Source organism: Sturnus vulgaris, chromosome 33, assembly GCF_052056855.1.
Source record: "Sturnus vulgaris isolate bStuVul1 chromosome 33, bStuVul1.hap1, whole genome shotgun sequence".
NCBI classification, from domain to species: domain Eukaryota; kingdom Metazoa; phylum Chordata; class Aves; order Passeriformes; family Sturnidae; genus Sturnus; species Sturnus vulgaris.
In genome coordinates this window covers 761589-781988 of record NC_142275.1, presented here as the reverse complement: position 1 = coordinate 781988, position 20400 = coordinate 761589, and the positions used below count along the sequence as shown (strand labels likewise).

The 20400-nt window shown below is 54.5% G+C and overlaps 1 protein-coding gene across 1 annotated transcript in view; it reads right to left on the bottom strand.

The window, feature by feature from the left end:
* C3 (complement C3) overlaps positions 1 to 20400 on the bottom strand; it is a 50363-nt gene that overhangs the window by 10566 nt on the left and 19397 nt on the right. The window contains 16 exon segments of the mRNA XM_088154914.1: positions 43 to 138; positions 1833 to 1992; positions 2074 to 2149; positions 3004 to 3207; positions 3298 to 3384; positions 4249 to 4315; positions 7342 to 7554; positions 8723 to 8862; positions 10801 to 10886; positions 11940 to 12084; positions 15240 to 15440; positions 16746 to 16817; positions 17265 to 17394; positions 18553 to 18714; positions 19865 to 20059; positions 20146 to 20358. Of these exon segments, the coding sequence (XP_088011040.1) occupies positions 43 to 138; positions 1833 to 1992; positions 2074 to 2149; positions 3004 to 3207; positions 3298 to 3384; positions 4249 to 4315; positions 7342 to 7554; positions 8723 to 8862; positions 10801 to 10886; positions 11940 to 12084; positions 15240 to 15440; positions 16746 to 16817; positions 17265 to 17394; positions 18553 to 18714; positions 19865 to 20059; positions 20146 to 20358 (2247 nt within the window).

Genomic DNA, 20400 nt, shown 5'->3' with positions numbered 1-20400 from the left:
CAGGAGGGGGTTTGGGGTGTGGCCAAAGAGGGGGTGACTCACGTTGACGTGGTCCTTGCAGGTGTCTCGGGCCTCGTGCAGGGCGATGAGGACGAAGGCGGTGAGGGAAACTTCGGGCTCGGCGCCTTCGTAACCTCCCTGAGGGCGGGGGGGGAAAAAAAAGAAAAAGGAGGGGGAAAAAAATTCGGGATCGGGGTTTTCCCGGAGTTCATCGGAAATTGAGGCTTTGGTTGGTGTGAGGGATGCTCAAAGGACACCCAAGGGACACCCATGGAACACCCATGGGACACCCAAAAAAACCTCAAAGAACACCTGAAGGACACCCAAAAAACATCCAAGGGATATCCAAACAACACCGAATCTTCACCCAAGGGACACCCGAGGGACACCCAAGGGACACCCAAGGGACACAGAAACTTCACCCAAGGGACACTCAATGGACACCCATGGGACACCCAAAAAACATCCAAGGGACATCCAAATAACACCAAAACTTCACCCAAGGGACACCCAAGAGACATCCAAGGGACACCCAAAAAAACCTCAAAGAACACCTGAAGGACACCCAAAGAACATCCAAGGGATATCCAAATAATACCAAAACTTCACCCAAGGGACACCCAAAAAACACTTAAGGGACATCTGAGGGACACCCAAGGGACACCCAATGGACACCCATGGGACACCTGAGGGACACCAAAGGGACACCCAAAAAACATCCAAGGGACATCCAAAGGGACACCCAAACTTTACCCAAGGGACACCCAAAAAGCACTTAAGGGACACCCGAGGGACACCCAAAAAACATCCAAGGGACATCCAAATAACACCAAAACTTCACTCAAAGGACACCCAAGGGACACCCAAGGGACACCCAAAAACCACTCAAGGAACACCTGAGGGACACCCAAAAAACATCCAAGGGACATCCAAAGGGACACCCAAACTTCACCCAAGGGACACCCAAAAATCACCCAAACTTCAACCAAGGAACACCCATAGAATGCCTGAAATTTCACCTGACCTTCACCCAAGGAAACACCAAAAAACACCCAAAACACCCAAACTTCAACCAAGTAACACTCAAAGAATTGACTGAAGTTCACCTGACCTTCACCCCAGGAAACTCCAAGGAACACCCAAAAAACACAAAAAAACCACCCAAAACCACCCGAACTTCAGCCAAGGAACACCCATAGAATGCCTGAGGTTCACCTGACCTTCACCCCAGGAAACACCCAAGGAACGCCCAAAAAACACCCAAGGAACACCCAAAAACCCTAAAAAAAACACCCAAAACCCCCCCAAAAACACCCAAGGAACAACCAAAAAACACTCAAACTTCAACCAAGGAACACCCATAGAATGCCTGAGGTTCACCTGACCTTCACCCAAGGAAACACCCAAGGAATGCCCAAAAAACACCAAAAAACAATCAAAACACCTATAAAACACCCAAACTTCAGCCAAGGAACACTCAAAGAATTGACTGAGGTTCACCTGACCTTCACCAAGGAACAACCAAAAAACCTCAAAAAACCACCCAAAACCCACCCAAACCCACCCAATAAACACCCAAGGAACACCCCAAAAAACCCTCAAAAAACACCCAAGGAACACCCCAAAACCACCCAAACTTCAGCCAAGGAACACCCATAGAATGCCTGAACTTCACCTGACCTTCACCCAAGGAACACCCAAAAAACACCCAAAAAACACCCCAAAGACCTCAAAAACACCCAAAACCACCCCAAAACCACCCAAAGCTCACCAGACCTTCACCCCAAACCTGCCCACTTTTCACCCCGCCCCCTCCAGGTGTGTCCCCCTACCACCATCTCCTTATGGATGACGGGCCCGTCCTCCTGGAAGACCCCGTCCGGTTTCTGCCTGTTGAGGACGAGCCACTTGATGGGGCCGCAGATCTCGCGGTGCTCGATGTCCACCAACTTCTGGGCCATGGCGAACACCTTGACCACGTAGGCGGTCAACCTGGGCGTGGACACACCTGAGGGTCACACCTGGCTCACCTGGGCCAGGTGGTGGGGGTGGGGATGGGGGTGGGACCCTCACCAGGTGCTGGAGGGGCGACTGAGGAAGGCAGCGTAGGAGCTGTCGGGTTTGCGGAACGCCAACTGTTGGGTGTAACCTGCCAGGAGACAGTCGGTCAAGGCCAAGGGTGGCCAGGGGTGGCCAGGGGTGGCCTCCAATTGTTGGTCAAGGCAAGGGGTGGCTACCAATGGCCTCCAACTGTTGGTCAATGCAAGGAGTGGCCAGTGGTAGCCTCAGGTCAACAATGGTGTCTAACTGTTGGTCAACGCAATGGGTGGCCACCAATGGTGTCTAACTGTTGGTCAACACAATGGGTGGCCAGTGGTGGCCTCTAACCATTGGTCAGCACAAGGGGTGGCCACCAATGGTGTCCAACTGTTGGTCAATGCAATGGGTGGCCACCAATGGCTCCAACCATTCGTCAAGGCAAGGGGTGGCCACCAATGTCTTCCAACTGTTGGTCAATGTAATGGGTGGCCACCAATGGCCTCCAACTGTTGGTCAATGTGAAGGGTGGCCAGTGGTGGCCTCAGGCCACCAACGTCCTCAAACCATTGGTCAACACAAGCAGTGGCCACCAAAGGCCTCCAGCCATTGGTCAAGGACACCGAGGGCCAATCCCACCACTTTGAGGACATTCCCACCATTTTGAACACAATCCCACCATTTTGGAGTAAAATCCCCCCATTTTGAATACAATCCCACCATTTTGAGGATATTCCCACCATTTTGACTACAATCCCACCATTTAAAGTCCAATCCCACCATTTTGATTACAATCCCACCATTTTGATTACAATTCCACCATTTTGAATACAATCCCACCATTTTGATTACAATCCCACCCTTTTAGAGTACAATCCCACCATTTTGGATTACAATCCCACCATTTAAAATCCAATCCCCCCATTTTGGATTACAATCCCACCATTTTGGGGGGACCCTTCCCACCTTTCCTGATCAGCTCGATGGCCTGGGCACGGCGGTCGATGCCGAAATTCTCCCACTGCAAGGTTTTGTCCAGGTAGTGAACGGCGATGACCGTGGGGGTCAGGGCGATCATGTTCTGCTCCCCACAACCCGACGGCGTCACGATCAGGTGTTTCAGCTTGGCCCCGTCGATGGCTTTCTCCACGATGATGGACACGGGGTTTCCTGGGTCGGCAGGACAGGTGTCACACCTGAGGATGTCCCACCCGTCGCCCGGGGATGTCCCCAAGGTCGTGGCATCTCCTCGGTGCTCACCTTGGATGCTGACTTTGGTCTCCGATTCCGTGTCGGGGACGATGTCCGACAGATCCGCGGCTTTCACCCGCTCCTCCTGCACCCCGTCTGTGGGGCGGGGTGGATGTGGGTGACCCCCAAATCTTCCTCAACCCCTACCCCACACCAGGGTGTCCCTTGTCCCCAAAGACGCCCCAGTTCCGTGGTGAGGGGGGTGTCCCTTGTCCTCTAAGTTGCCCCAAAATTTAATTTTGGGGGAATCTCCTTGATCCCCAAAGATGTCCCAGACCCACAGTGGGATCTCCCCAAATCTCAAAGATGTCCCAAACCCACAGTGGGGTGTCCCTTGTCCCCAGAGATGTCCCACACCCACCATGGGACCTCCCTGAACCCCAAAAATGTCCCAGAGCCCCAGTGGGGTGTCCCTTGTCCCCAAACACATCCCAAATCCCCAGTGGGGGGGGGTCCTGTGTCCCCAAAGATTCCCTAGACCCACCATGGGACCTCCCAGAACCCCAGAGGTTTCCCAGACCCATCGTGGGGTGTCCCTGGTCCCCAAAGATGTCCCAAACCCTCAGTGGGGTCTCCCCGAACCCCAGAAATGTCTCAAAGCCCCAGTGGGGTGTCCCTTATCCCCAGAGATGTCCCAGTCCCCCAGTGGGGTGTCCTTAGTCCCCAAAGACATCCCAGACCCCCAGAGGGGTGTCCCTTGTCCCCAAAGACATCCCAGACCCCCAGAGGAGTGTCCCTTGTCCCCAAAGACATCCCAGACCCCCAGAGGGGTGTCCCTTGTCCCCAAACACATCCCAAATCCACAGTGGGGTGTCCCTGATCCCCAAAGACATCCCAGACCCCCAGTGGGGTGTCCCTGATCCCCAAAGACATCCCAGACCCCCAGAGGGGTGTCCCTTGTCCCCAAAGACATCCCAGACCCCCAGAGGGGTGTCCCTTGTCCCCACAGATGTCACTCACTGATTCCCTTGTTCTGCGGGTCCAGCTCCACGATCTTCACGGTCTTCTCCAGCCTCAACCCCTCGGGCTGTGGGGGGCAGAGTCCGGAGCTGAACGTGGGGCTGGCTCTGGGCTCCACCCCCATCCCAGCTCCTCTGACCTCCCAGTATAAACCAGTAAGCCCAGTGACACACTGGGACAACGCCAGGTGGCCACACTCGGCCACCTTGAGGGGACAATCCTTCAGCCCAGGGTTGGAAAATCCCTTCGAGGTCCAAGGCGTGACCCAATTGTCACCTTGTCACCCAGATGGTGACAACCGAGGGTCACACGTGTTCAAAATATGAAATCAATGAGGATATCGAATCCAAATATTAAATCAATAAAGGTATTGAATCAAAATATAAAATCAATAAAGGTATGGAATCCAAATATTAAATCAATGAGGGTATTGAAGCAAAATACTAAATCAATAAAGGTATTGAAGCAAAATATAAAATCAATAAAGGTATGGAATCAAAATTTAAATCAATAAAGGTATTGAATCAAAATATTAAATCAATAAGGGTATGGAACCAAAATTTAAATCAATAAGGATATTGAAACCAAACATTAAATCAATAAATGTATTGAATCAAAATTTAAATCAATAAAGGTATTGAAGCAAAATATTAAATCGATAAAGGTATGGAAGTAAAATATGAAATCAATGAGGATATCGAATCAAAATATTAAATCAATAAAGGTATTGAATCAAAATATTAAATCAATAAGGGTATGGAATCAAACTATTAAATGAATAAAGGGTATTGAATCAAAATATTAAATCCATAAGATATTGAAGAAAAATATTAAATCAGTGAGGGAGTGGAATCAAAATATTAAATCAATAAGGGTATTGAAGCAAAGTATAAAATCAATAAAGACATTGATTCAAAATATGAAATCAATGAGTGTATCGAATCAAAATATGAAATCAATAAGGGTATGGAATCAAAGTATTAAATCAATAAGGGTATCAAATCAAAATATTAAATGAATAAAGGGTATGGAATCAAAACATTAAATCAATAAGGGTATTGAAGCGAAGTATTAAATTAATAAGGGTATGGAATAAAAATTTAAATCAATGAGGGTATGGAATCAAAATTTAAATCAATAAGGATATTGAAGCCAAACATTAAATCAATGAGGGTATGGAATCAAAATATTAAATCAGTAAAGGGTATGGAATCAAAATATTAAATCAATAAGGGTATCAAATCAAAATATTAAATGAATAAAGGGTATTGAAACAAAATATTAAATCAATGAGGATATGGAATCAAAATATTAAATCAGTAAAGGGTATGGAATCAAAATATTAAATCAATAAGGGTATCAAATCAAAATATTAAATGAATAAAGGGTATTGAAACAAAATATTAAATCAATGAGGATATGGAATCAAAATATTAAACACTTAAGGTATTGAAGTAAAATATTGAAGATACTGACTAAAAATATTGAATCAATAAAGATATTGGTTAAAAATATTGAATCAATGACGATATCAAATGAAAATCTTGAACCGATGAAGATATGGACTAAAAATATTGACCCAATGAAAAATATTGGCTAAAAATCTTGACCCAATGAAGACCTTAAAGAAAAATCTCCACTCGACGAAGACACCGAAGCAAAACACGAAACCACCCCCGAGTGTCCAACCAACCCCGTGGCGACACCGCGGACGCGACCCCAAAACAAGAACAACGCGCGCCGTCACCCCGAAACAAGAACAACGCGCGCTGTCACCGCGTGCCGTCATCCCAAAACGAGAACACTGCGTCGTCACCCCAAAACAAGAACAACGCGCGCTGTCACCGTGCGCCACCACCCCAAAACAAGAACAACGTGCGCTGTCACCACGCCGTCACCCCGAAACAAGAACACCGCGCTGTCACCGCGCCGTCATCCCGAAACAAGAACACCGCGTTGTCACCGCGCCGTCACCCCAAAACAAGAACACGGCGCTGTCACCGCGCGCCGTCACCCCGAAACGAGAACACCGCGTCATCACCCCAAAACAAGAACACTGTGCGCCGTCACCCCGAAACGAGAACACCGCGCGCCGTCACCCCGAAACGAGAACACCGCGCTGTCACCGCGCGCCACCACCCCGAAACAAGAACTCCGCGCCGTCACCCCAAAACAAGAACTCCGCGCCATCACCCCAAAACAAGAACACCGTGCCGTCACCGCGTGCTGTCACCCCGAAACAAGAACACCGCGCCGTCACCCCGAAACAAGAACACCGCGCCGTCACCCCGAAACAAGAACACCGCACCGTCACCGCGCGCTGTCACCCCAAAACAAGAACACCGCGTTGTCACCCCGAGACAAGAACACCACGCCGTCACTGCGCCGTCACCCCAAAATAAGAACACCGCACGCTGTCACCGTGCGCCATCACCCCAAAATGAGAACACTGCGCTGTCACCGCGTGCTGTCACCACATGCTGTCACCCCAAAACAAGAACACCGCGCCGTCACTGCGAGACAAGAACACCGCGCCATCACCCTGAAACAAGAACTCCACCTGCCGTCACCCCGAAACGAGAACACCGTGCCGTCACCGCGCCGTCACCGCGAAACAAGAACACCACGCACCATCACCGTGCGCCATCACCCCGAAACAAGAACATGGCGCTGTCAATGCGTGCCGTCACCCCAAAACAAGAACACTGTGCGCCGTCACCACGCCATCACCCCGAAACAAGAACACTGCGCTGTCACCGCGCTGTCACCCCGAAACAAGAACACCGCGCCGTCACCCCGAAACAAGAACTCTGCGTGCCGTCACCCCAAAACAAGAACACTGCGCACCGTCACCCCAAAACAAGAACACCGCGCTGTCACCACGCCGTCACCGCGAAACAAGAACACCGTGCGCCGTCACCCCGAAACGAGAACACCGCGCGCCATCACCCCAAAACAAGAACACCGCGCCGTCACCGCGCCGTCACTGCGCCGTCACCCCGAAACAAGAACACCGCGCCGTCACCGCGCCATCATCCCGAAACGAGAACACCGCGCCGTCACCGCGCCGTCACCGCGCGCCCGGTCACTCACCACCACCCTGAGCTTCTTCTTGACGCCGTCGCCCACGTACTGGTTGCGGACGGCGGCCTTGACCTCGATGTCCAAGAGGCCCAACTTGAGGGGGACGATGACGAAGGAGACGGAGCGCGACGACTCGGCCTTGAGGCGCAGAACCTGCTGGAAACGCTGCTTGGCCGTGGAGGGGCTGCACAGGTCGGGGTTGTGGAGCAGCTCCACCCTCACCTGCGGGAGGAGGACAGGTGTGAGGGGGGGACAGGTGAAAAATTTGGAGGGTTTTAAGGGGGTGGTGTCAGATTTGGGGTTTTTTTAAGGTGAAAAATGCAGAAGTTTGGGGTGGAATTGTGGGGTTTTGGGGGGGAATGAAATGAAATGAAACAAAATGTAATAAATGTAATAAAATAACATGAAATAAAATAAAAACACAATAAAATAAAACAAAATAAAATAAACCAAAATAAAATAAAATTAAAATAAAATAAAACAAAACAAAATAAAAATAAAATAAAATAAAACAAACAAAATAAAATAAAATAAAATAAAGTAAAAATAAAATAAAACAACATAAAACAACATAAAATAAAATAAAATAAAATAAATAAAATAAAATAAAGTAAAATAAAAATAACATAAAATAAAATGAAATGAACTTATATGAAATAAAATAAAATAAAATTAAAATATACATAAAATAAAATAAAATAAAATAAAATAAAATAAACATAAAACAAAATAATGTAAAATAAAATAAAATAACATAAAATAACATAAAATAAAATAACAAAAAAATAAAATAAAATGAAATGAACTTACATGAAATAAAATAAAATAAAATAAAAATAAAATAAAACAACAGAAAATAAAACATAAAACAACATAAAATAAAATAAAATAAAACAACAGAAAATAAAACAACATAAAACAACAGAAAATAAAATAAAAATAAAATAAAATAAAAATAACATAAAATAAAATAAAATGAAACTACATGAAATAAATAAAATAAAATTAAAATAAGCATAAAATAAAATAACATAAAATAAAATAACAAAAAAATAACAATAAAATAAAATAAAATAACATGAAATAAAATAAAATAAAATTAAATTAAAATAAAACAACATAAAACAAAACAACATCAAACAACATAAAATAAAATAAAAATAAAATGACATGAAATAAAATTAAAACAAAATAAAATGAAATAAGATAAATTAAAGTAAAATAAAATAACATGACATAAAATAACATGAAATAAAATAACAACAAAAATAAAATAAAATAAAACTAAAATACAATCAACTAAAATAAAATAAAATAAAATAAAATAAAATAAAATAAAATAAAATAAAACAAAATAAAATAAAATAAAGTGCAGGTGTTTCCAACGCACCGTGATGTCGTGCAGCCAGTAGTTGTAGAGGATGGCTCTGATCTCCACCTGCTCGTTCCTCACCACGGCGTAGGGCAGCCGCAGGTCGATGAAAAATTCCTTCATCACCGTGATCTCGTACGGGTCAGCCACGCACAGACCTGGGGTGGGGACACCGGGATGGGATTGGGGACACTGGGATGGGACTGGGGACACCAGGATTGGGGACACCGGGACAGGGGACACCGGGACAGGGTTGGGGACACCGGGACGGGGTTGGGGACATGGGGTTGGGGACACTCAGTTGGGATTGGGGACACGAGGTTGGGATTGGGGACACGAGGTTGGGATTGGGGACACGAGGTTGGGGACACCGGGATGGGACTGGGGACATGAGGACAGGGTTGGGGACACCGGGATGGGACTGGGGACACTGGGATGGGGTTGGGGACACCGGGACGAGGTTGGGGACACCGGCACGGGGTTGGGGACACCGGGATGGGACTGGGGACACTGGGATGGGGTTGGGGACACCGGGATGGGGTTGGGGACACTGGGATGGGGTTGGGGACACCAGGACGGGGTTGGGGACACCGGGACGAGGTTGGGGACACGGGGTTGGGGACACTCAGTTGGGATTGGGGACACGGGATTGGGGACACTCAGTTGGGATTGGGGACACGGGGTTGGGGACACCGGGATGGGGTTGGGGACACCGGCACGGGGTTGGGGACACTGGGATGGGGTTGGGGACACCGGGATGGGGTGGGGGACACCGGGACGAGGTTGGGGACACCGGGACGGGGTTGGGGACACCGGGACGGGGTTGGGGACACTGGGATGGGATTGGGGACACCGGGACAGGGTTGGGGACACGGGGTTGGGGACACCGGGATGGGATTGGGGACACTGGGATGGGACTGGGGACACCGGGACAGGGTTGGGGACACTGGGATGGGGTTGGGGACACTGGGACGGGGTTGGGGACACGAGATTGGGGACACAGGGTCGGGACTGGGGACACCGGGACGGGGTTGGGGACACCGGGACGGGATTGGGGACAGGGTTGGGGACACCAGGACGAGGTTGGGGACACGAGATTGGGGCCATTGGGACAGGGTTGGGGACACCGGGATGGGACTGGGGACATGAGGACAGGGTTGGGGACACAGGGTCGGGATTGGGGACACCAGGACAGGGTTAGGGACATGAGATTGGGGACACGGGGTCGGGATTTGGGACAGGATTGGGGACACGGGGTCGGGCTTGGGAACACGGGGATGGGAAGAGCTGTGGGATCCTCCCAAAGTTTTAGGGGATCCATCAAGACCCCAGAGCCTTCCCAAGGTTCAGGAATCCTCGAATCCCAAAGATTTAGGGGATCCAGCGAGAGCTGTGGGATCCTCCCAAGGTTCGGGAGGTTCCTCAAGCTCCAAGGAGTCCCCACAAATTTTAGGGGATCCATCAAGACCCCAAAGCCTTCCCAAGGTTTAGGAATCCTCAAATTCCAAAATTTGGGAGATCCCTCAAATTCCATGGACTCCTCCCAAAGATTTAGGGGATCCATCAAGATCCCAGAGTCTTCCCAAAGGTTTTGGGGATCCAGCAAGAGCTGTGGGGTCTCCTCCCAAATTTAGGAATCCTTGAATCCCCAAATTTAGGAGATCCCTCGTGTTCCATGGGATCTTCCCAAAGGTTTAGGGGATCGATCAAGACCCCAGAGCCTTCTCAAGGTTTAGGAATCCTGGAATCCCAAAATTTGGGAGATCCCTCGAGTTCCATGGACTCCTCCCAAAGGTTTAGGGGATCTCTCAAGGTCCACAGGATCCTCCCAAAGTTTTAGGGGATCCATCAAGACCCCAGAGTTCTCCCAGGTTCAGAAGATCCCTCGAATCCCATGGAATTCTCCCGAAAGTTTCGGGAGACCCCCTCCAATCCTGAGGGTGGCCACCAAGCTTTGGGGCATCTCCCCCTTCCGATTTTGGAAATCTCTCACGTCCCAGCGAACCCCTCCAGGTTTCAGGGGACCCTTTCGGGTCTCAAGGACGCCCCCAAAAGGTTTTTGGGGTTCCCCCCCTGGTCCTCCATGACCCCATTACCTTTGGAGGGGGACAGGCTGACGGCCAGGACCTCCCAGGTGGTGATGGAGTCCTTCAGGTACACGGGCAGCGTCTTGGTGGAGACCCTGGAGAGGACAGGGGTGACCAAAGGGGTCAGGGGGTGTCACCGTGGGACTTCTGTGGTCCCCAAATCCACGATGGGACTCATCTGGACCCCAAAGATGTCCCAGACACACAGTGGGGTGTCCCTTGTCCCCAAAGATGTCTCAAACACACAGTGGGGTGTCCCTTGTCCCCAAAGATGTCCCTCATCCCACAGGTGGGACTTCCCCAAACCCCAAAGATGTCCCAGACCCACAGTGGGATTTCCCTGCACCCCAAAGATGTCCTAAATCCACAGTGGGACCTCCCCAAATCCCAAAGATGTCCCAGACCCACAGTGGGACCTTCACGAATCTCAAAGATGTCCCAAATCCATAATGGGACTCCCCTGGACCCCAAAGACGTCCTAAACCCACAGTGGGGTGTCCCTTGTTCCCAGAGATGTCCCTTGTCCCACAGTGGGACCTCTCTGGACCCCAAAGATGTCCCAGACCCACAGTGGGACCTCCCCAAATCCCAAAGATGTCCCAGACCCACAGTGGGGTGTCCCTGGACCCCACAGATGTCCCAGACCCACAGTGGGGTGTCCCTTGTCCCCAAAGATGTCCCTTGTCCCACACTGGGACCTCCCTGGTCTCCAAACCCACAGTGGGGTGTCCCTGGACCCCACAGATGTCCCAGACCCACAGTGGGGTGTCCCTTGTCCCCAGAGATGTCCCAAAGCCACAGTGGGACCTCCCCGAACCCCACAGATGCCCCAAACCCAGAGTGGGACATCCCTGAACCCCAGAGATGTCCCAGACCCACAGTAGGACCTCCCCGGACCCTAAAGATGTCCCGGACCCACAGTGGGGTGTCCCTTGTCCCCAAAGACGTCCCAACCCCACAGTGGGGTGTCCCTTGTCCCCACAGACGTCCCAGACCCCCAAGCAGGACCATCACTTTGGAGGTGACCCCTGAGGGGACCGCGAAGCTCTGAGCTTATGGGTGACCTTCGCCGGGATTTGGGGTGCCCGTAACGGGTCTCGAGCCGTGAGGGGCACCCAAGGGTGCTGGGACAGGAGGTGCAGGCTCACCCCAGCTCGTTGGGCGGCTCCTCCAGCTCCTCCACCTGCCACAGCCAGCTCTCGGGGAAGAGGCTCCGCGAGATGATGTCCGAGTCGGGCGAGAACAGATCGTCCTCCTCCTGGCCTGGGGGTGGTGGCATCATGGCTCCGAGTCCTGAGTGGAGCCAGTGTCACCCCAGTGTCACCCCAGTGTCACTCAGTGTCACTCAGTGTCACCTCATGTCATCCCAGTGTCACTCCAGTGTCACCCAGTGTCACCCCAGATCGTCCTCCTCCTGGCCTGGGGGTGGTGGCATCATGGCTCCGAGTCCTGAGTGGAGCCAGTGTCACCCCAGTGTCACCCCATGTCACTCAGTGTCACCCCAGTGTCACCCAGTGTCACTCAGTGTCACCTCATGTCATCCCAGTGTCACCCCAGTGTCACCCCAGTGCCATCCCAGTGTCTCCCAGTGTCACCCCAGTGTCACCCAGTGTCACCCCAGCATCACCCCCGCATCACTCAGTGTCACCCCATGTCACTCAGTACCATTCCATGTCACTCAGTGTCACCCCAGTGCCACCCCATGTCACTCAGTGTCACCCCAGTGCCACCCCATAGCACTCAGTGTCACCCCATGTCACCCAGTGTCACCCCAGTGTCACCCCAGATCGTCCTCCTCCTGACCTGGGGGTGATGGCATCAGGGCTCTGAGTCCTGAGCGGAGCCAGTGTCACCCCAGTGTCACCCCAGTGTCACCCCAGTGTCACCCCAGTGCCACCCCAGTGTCACCCCAGTGTCACCCCAGTGTCACCCCAGATCGTCCTCCTCCTGGCCTGGGGGTGGTGGCATCAGGGCTCCGAGTCCTGAGTGGAGCCAGTGTCACCCCAGTGTCACCCCATGTCACTCAGTGCCACCCCAGTGTCACCCAGTGTCACCTCATGTCATCCCAGTGTCACCTCATGTCATCCCAGTGTCACTCAGTGTCACCCAGTGTCACCCCATGTCACTCAGTGCCACCCCAGTGTCACCCAGTGTCATCCAGTGTCACCCCAGTGTCACCCAGTGTCACCCCAGATCGTCCTCCTCCTGGCCTGGGGGTGGTGGCATCATGGCTCCGAGTCCTGAGTGGAGCCAGTGTCAGCCCATGTCACTCACTGCCACCCCAATGTCACCCAGTGCCATCCCAGTGTCACTCAGTGCCACCCCAGTGTCACCCCAGTGTCACCCCAGTGTCACCCCAGTGTCACTCAGTGCCACCCCAGTGTCACCCCAGTGTCACCCCAGATCGTCCTCCTCCTGGCCTGGGGCTGGTGGCATCATGGCTCCGAGTCCTGAGTGGAGCCAGTGTCACCCCAGTGTCACCCCATGTCACTCACTGCCACCCCAATGTAACCCAGTGCCATCCCAGTGTCACTCAGTGCCACCCCGGTGTCTCCCAGTGTCACCCCAGTGTCACCCCAGTGTCACCCCAGATCGTCCTCCTCCTGGCCTGGGGGTGGTGGCATCGGCCCTCTCGAAGGTGGCTTCAGGGCTCCGAGCCCTGAGCAGAGCCGGTATCACCCCAATGTCACCCCAGTGTCACCCAGTGTCACCCCAGTGCCACCCCATGTCACTCAGTGCCACTCCAGTGTCACCCCAATGTCACTCAGTGTCACCCCATGTCACTCAGTGCCACCCCAGTGCCACCCCAGTGCCCCCCCATGTCATCCAGTGCCACTCCAGTGTCACCCCATGTCACTCAGTGCCACTCCAGTGTCACCCCATGTCACTCAGTGCCACTCCAGCATCACTCAGTGTCACCCCAGTGCCACCCCATGTCACTCAGTGCCACCTCAGTGCCACTCCAGTGTCACCCCATGTCACTCAGTGCCACTGCAGTGTCACCCCATGTCACTCAGTGCCACTCCAGCATCACTCAGTGTCACCCCAGTGCCACCCCATGTCACTCAGTGCCACCTCAGTGCCACTCCAGTGTCACCCCATGTCACTCAGTGCCACTGCAGTGTCACCCCATGTCACTCAGTGTCACCTCAGCATCACTCAGTGTCACCCCAGTGCCACCCCATGTCACTCAGTGTCACCCCAGCGCCACCCCGTGTCACTCAGTGCCACCTCAGTGGCACTCCAGTGCCCCCCCATGTCACTCAGTGTCACCCCAGTGACACCCCATGTCACTCAGTGCCACCCCAGTGCCACCCCAGTGCCACCTCAGTGTCACTCCAGTACCGCCCCTCGTCTTGCCCAGGTAATGTCACCCAACTGCCACTCAAGCGTCACCCAGCGTTCATCCGAGGGTTGCCCAAGGATGGCACAAGGAACACCCAAGGGACACCTGACCAGCCCACCCAAGACCCTCCCAACCTTCACCTGAGGAACACCCAGGGAACACCCAAGGAACACCCACAGAACACCTGAGGAACACCTGAGGTTCACCTGACCTTCACCAAGGAACACCCCAAGGAACACCCGACCTTCACCCAAACTTTTCTCACAAAAAATTCCTTGAATTCACCTGATGTTCACCAAGGAACACCCAAAACCCACCCAAGGAACACCCAAAATCCACCCAAGAAACACCCAAAACCCACCCAAGGAACACCCAAGGAACACCTGAGGTTCACCTGACCCTCATCAAGGAGCACCCGACCTTCACCCAAACTTTGCTCACGAAAAATTCCTCGAATTCACCTGGGGTTCACCAAGGAACACCCAAAACCCACCCAAGGAACACCCAAAACCCACCCAAGGAACACCTGAGGTTCACCTGACCTTCATCAAGGAACACCCGAACTTCACCCAAACTTTTCTCACGAAAAATTCCTCACCTTCACCTGAGGTTCACCAAGGAACACCCAAAACCACTCAAGGAACACCTAAGGAACACCTGACCCTCACCAAGGAACACCCGACCTTCACCCAAATTTTGCTTAAGAAAAATTCCTCAAATTCACTTGGGGTTCACCAACTTCAGGAACCAAAAAACCAACCAAAGGAACACCCAAAACCCACCCAAGAAACACCCAAGGAACACCCAAGGAACACCCAAAAGCTACTCAAGGAACACTCAAAATCTACCCAAGGAACACCCAAAACCACTCAAGGAACACTCAAAATCCACCCAACAAACACCCAAAACCTACCCAAGAAACACCCAAAACCACTCAAGGAACACCAAAAAACACCCAAGAAACACCCAAAACCTACCCAACAAACACCCCAAACCCACCCAACAAACACCCCAAACCCCACCCAAGACCATCCCACCCTTCCCCAAACCTCCACCCGACGTTCCCCCAACCTCCCCCCCTCCCCTGTGAGCCAACACTTGCTTCTGGCCAGCCCGGTGCTGGGTGACACGTTCTGCTGGTCCCTCTTGGCCTTGATGTATCGGCAACAGTCGAGGAAGGCGCGGACGCAGGCGTCGCCCTCCTGGATGTACTCGGATCTCTTGTCGCAGCTGTGCCCCATGGGGTTGTCCCTCATGCCGTCCTCGCAGCATTTCCGCTCCAGCTTGTCCGAGTACTCGGCGGCTGGAGGGGAGAGGGATTGGGACGGGGATGGGATGAGGATGGGATTGGGATGGGATGTTTGGGATGGGATTGGGATGGGATTGGGATGGGGACGGGATCGGGACAGGGATGGGGACGGGATCGGGATGGGGACGGGATCAGGATGTTTGGGATGGGATTGGGACGGGATGGGGATGGGATTGGAACGGGGACGGGATTGGGATGGGGACGGGATCGGGATGTTTGGGATGGGATTGGGACAGGGATGGGGATGGGATTGGGATGGGGACGGGATGGGGATCGGGATGTTTGGGATGGGATCAGGACAGGGATGGGGACGGGACAGGGATGGGGACGGGATCGGGACAGGGATGGGGACGGGATCGGGACGGGGACGGGATGGGGATGTTTGGGATGGGATTGGGACGGGGATGGGGATGGGATCGGGATGGGGACAGGATCGGGATGTTTGGGATGGGATTGGGACAGGGATGGGGATGGGATTGGGATGGGATCGGGATCGGGATGTTTGGGATGGGATTGGGACGGGATCGGGATGTTTGGGATGGGATTGGGAGAGGGATGGGTATGGGATTGGGAGAGGGATGGGATCGGGATGGGGATGGGATTGGGATGGGGATGGGATTGGGATAGGGATGGGATCGGGATGGGGATGGGATGGGGATGGGATTGGGATGGGAATGTGACCGGGATGTTGGGGATGGGACCGGGACAGGGATGCGACCGGAATGGGGATGGGACCAGCCCCAGTGGATCTCGGGGATAGAGACATCAGGGATGGGGACATCGGGGATCGGGATGTTTGGGATGGGATTGGGATGGGGATGTGACCGGGATGTTGGGGATGGGATTGGGACGGGGATGGGACCGGGATGTTGGGGATGGGGATGGGACTGGGACGGGCATGGGGACAATGGGGATGGGGATGTTGGGAATGGGGATGCCAGGAATGGGGACATCGAGAACGGGGACATTGGGGGTGTGGGACACTCCGGTGGACTTTGGGATATGAGAAACTCCAGTGGTTTTGGGACACGGGACACTGGTGGCCTTTGAGACAGGGGACACTCTGGTGGCCTTTGAGACAGGGGACACTCTGGTGGTCTTTGGGACTTGGGACATGGGACACTCTGGTGGCCCTCAGAGACAGGGGACACTGGTATTGACTGGGACACGGGACACTGGTGGCCCTCAGGGACACGGGACACTTTGGCATCTTCAGGGACAAGGGACACCCTGGTGACCACGGGGACAAGGGACACTCCCAGTGTTCCTGGGGACAAGGGACACCCCGGTGCCACCTACCCTTGGTGCCCTTGTACTCGGCGAGTGCCAGCGAGCGGCGCTTGCGTTTGGCAGGCTGGGGACATTGGACATCTGGGGACAGAGGGGACACCGGTCAGGACCCCACGGTGTCACCTCCCAAAGCTCAGGGTCACTGTCACAGCCCTGAGGTGTCACCTCCTGTCCCTGAGGTGCCACATGCTTGAAGTGTCACCTCCTCCATCCCTGAGATGTCACCTCCCCTGTCCTTGAGGTGTCACCTCCTCCATCCCTGAATGTCACCCTCCCCATCCCCAAGGTGTCACCTCTCCCGTCCCTGAGTTGTCACATGCTTGAAGTGTCACCTCCTCCATCCCTGAGATGTCACCTCCCCTGTCCCCGAGGTGCCACCTCCCCCATCCCCCAGGTGCCACCCCCCTGTCCCCAAGGTGCCACCTCCCCCATCCCCCAGGTGCCACCCCCGTGTCCCCGAGGTGCCACCTCCCCCATCCCCCAGGTGCCACCCCCGTGTCCCCAAGGTGCCACCACAGGTGTCCCTACATGAGCGCTGGGGCGTGGTGATCTGGACGTTGGTGGTCAGGCTCAGGCCGGCGTCCGCGAAGACGCCGATGTTGTCCCTGCCACTGCCCGGAGTGCAGCCGATGTCACTTCTCTCCACCGTGTCCCACACCTGAGCCCACAGGGGACAGCTGTGACAGTCACTGCCACCACCCAGGGACAGTGGGGACAGCTGTGACAGCCACTGCCACCACCCAGGGACAGTGGGGACAGCTGTGACAGTCACTGCCACCACCCAGGGACAGTGGGGACAGCTGTGACAGCCACTGCCACCACCCAGGGACAGCGGGGACAGCTGTGACCGCCACCGTCACCACCCAGGGACAGCGGGGACAGCTGTGACTGCCACTGCCACCACCCAGGGACAGCAGGACAGCTGTGACAGCCACTGTCACCACCCAGGGACAGTGGGGACAGCTGTGACTGCCACTGCCACCACCCAGGGACAGCAGGACAGCTGTGACTGCCACTGTCACCACTCAGGGACAGCAGGACAGCTGTGACGGCCACTGTCACCACCCAGGGACAGCAGGACAGGGACAGCCACTGCCACCACTCAGGAATGAAGAGGACAGCTGTGACTGCCACTGTCACCACCCAGGGATGATGGGGACAGGGACAGCTGTGACTGCCACTGTCACCACCCGGGGACAGCAGGACAGCTGTGACAGTCACTGCCACCACTCAGGGACAGCAGGACAGGGACAGCCACTGCCACCACTCAGGAATGATGGGGACAGGGACAGCTGTGACAGCCACTGCCACCACCCAGACACAGCAGGACAGCTGTGATGGCCACCACCAGGGGACAGTGGCAATTGTAATGGCCACCACCCCAGGGGACAGCAGGGACAGGGACAACCACAATGGCCACCACTAGAGTATAGGGACAAACATGATGGCCACCATCAGGGGACAGGGACAACCACAATGGCCACCACCAGGGGACAGGGACAACCGTGATGGCCACCACCAGGGGACAGCGACAATTGTAATGGCCACCACCCCAGGGGACAGCAGGGACAGGGACAACCACGATGGCCACAACTCCAGGGGACAAGGACAACTATGATGGCCACCACCAGGGGACAGCAGGGACAGTGGGGACAGGGACAACCATGATGGCCACCACCCCAGGGGACAAGGACAACCACGACGGCCACCACCACCAGGGAGAACAACCACAACAACCACCCCCCAGAGGATTCTGGGGACAACCACGGTGGCCACACGGCCACCTCACGGGGACATGGAGGACAGGGCCACCCACCCGGCTCTGGGTGAGCTTGTTCTTCTTGCTGAGGACGAAGACTCCCTTGTCCACGGCCACCAGCCCCACGAAGGCCTTGTGGTCGCCCTCGATGCGCAGCCTCATCGGCGTCCCCGGCTCGTGGACGCGGTTGTCACCTTCTGTCGCCCCCTTCACCACCAGCTGTCACAGGCACGGGGTGGGGGGACGTCACCGGGATGTCCCCAAAAGTCACCTTTGTCCACCCCCCCAACAAATGAGTGGGACACCAAGTTTGGACCTCCAGGGTTTGGTGGCTGGGATGTCACCAGGGCCACCAGGGCCACCAGGAGATGTCCAAAACCACCCAAAGTGACACCAAATCCTCACCAGGGGACACCCGGGTCCCTCAATGTCCCCCCCAAAACCTTTCCAAAAGTCCCCCCCCCAAACCCTCAGGGACCCCACAAATCCCTCAAGGATCTCCCAAGTCCCTCAAGGGTCCCCCAAGTTCATCCAAATGTCCCTCAGGTCCCTCAAGGGTCCCCCAAACCTTTCCAAAAGTCCCTCAAGAGACCCCCAGGTCCCTCAAGGGCCTCCCCAACCCCTCAAGGCCTCCCCAACCCCTCAAGGACCCCCCAAACCCCTCAAGGATTTCCCAAACCCCTCAAGGTCCCCCCAAACCCCTCAAGGGTCCCCCAAACCCCTCAAGGTCCCCCCAAACCCCTCAAGGACCCCCCAAACCCCTCAAGGTCCCCCCAGACCCCTCAAGGACCTCCCCAAACCCCTCAAGGTCCCCCCAAACCCCTCAAGGACACCCCCCCAAACCCATCAAGTATTTCCCAGACCCCTCAAGGACCCCCCAAAACCCCTCAAGGGTCCCCCAAACCCCTCAAGGACCTCCCCAAACCCCTCAAGGACTCCCCCAACCCCCCAAGGACTCCCCCAAACCCCTCAAGGACACCCCAAACCCCTCAAGGATTTCCCAAACCCCTCAAGGACCCCCCAAACCCGTCAAGGACCCCCCCAAACCCCTCAAGAGCCCCCCAAACCCCTCAAGGGTCCCCCAAACCCCTCAAGGACCTCCCCAAACCCCTCAAGGACCCCCCCAAACCCCTCAAGGACCCCCCAAAACCTCAAGGGTCCCCCAAACCCCTCAAGGTCCCCCCCAAACCCATCAAGGGTCCCCCAAACCTCTCAGTGACCCCCCAAACCCCTCAAGGGCCACCTCAAGTCCCGCTCCGGCCACCACCGTCGCCCGTCCAACATCTCCAAGACCCCTCGCCCACACCCCCCCCCCCCCCAACCCCCACCCTGGGGTGGGCCAGCAGGGGGCTGTGGGGAGGCCACTCACGGTGCCCATGCAGGTGTCCTTGACGTCCACCCAGACGGAGTCGGCCACGATCTCCCCGGGCAGGACGTGGTAATAGGCCACGACTCGGAAGGAAGGGATGAGCTCGGGAGTCACGGGCAACGTCATGGTCACCAAACTCTGGCCGGCCTCGTGCCGCTGCCGGCCGGCTCGGACGATGCGGCCTTTGCTCATGATCTGCGAGAAACGCCGGCTCGGTGGCCACCTGGACGTGCAGGTGGCCCAGCTGAGAGAGCAGAGGACGCCAACAGGTGGGTACCCACCAGGTAAGTGAAGAAAGGGACGGAGTTGCGGACGTCGTTGCTGCTGGTCTTGAGGTGGAAGTTGACGGCCAGGTTGTCTCCCGGCTGTAGCTCGGTGGCGGCCACCGCCAGGTGGAGGAAGTTGCCCGAGCCACCTTGGCTGCGGTAGGCCTGGGCCGTCATTTGCCTCGAGGCCTGGCGCTCCCGGGGCAACCCGGCCTGGGCCGTGCGTACCTGGGGAGGGGGACACGGTGGCACTCGGTCAGCGGGGTGGGC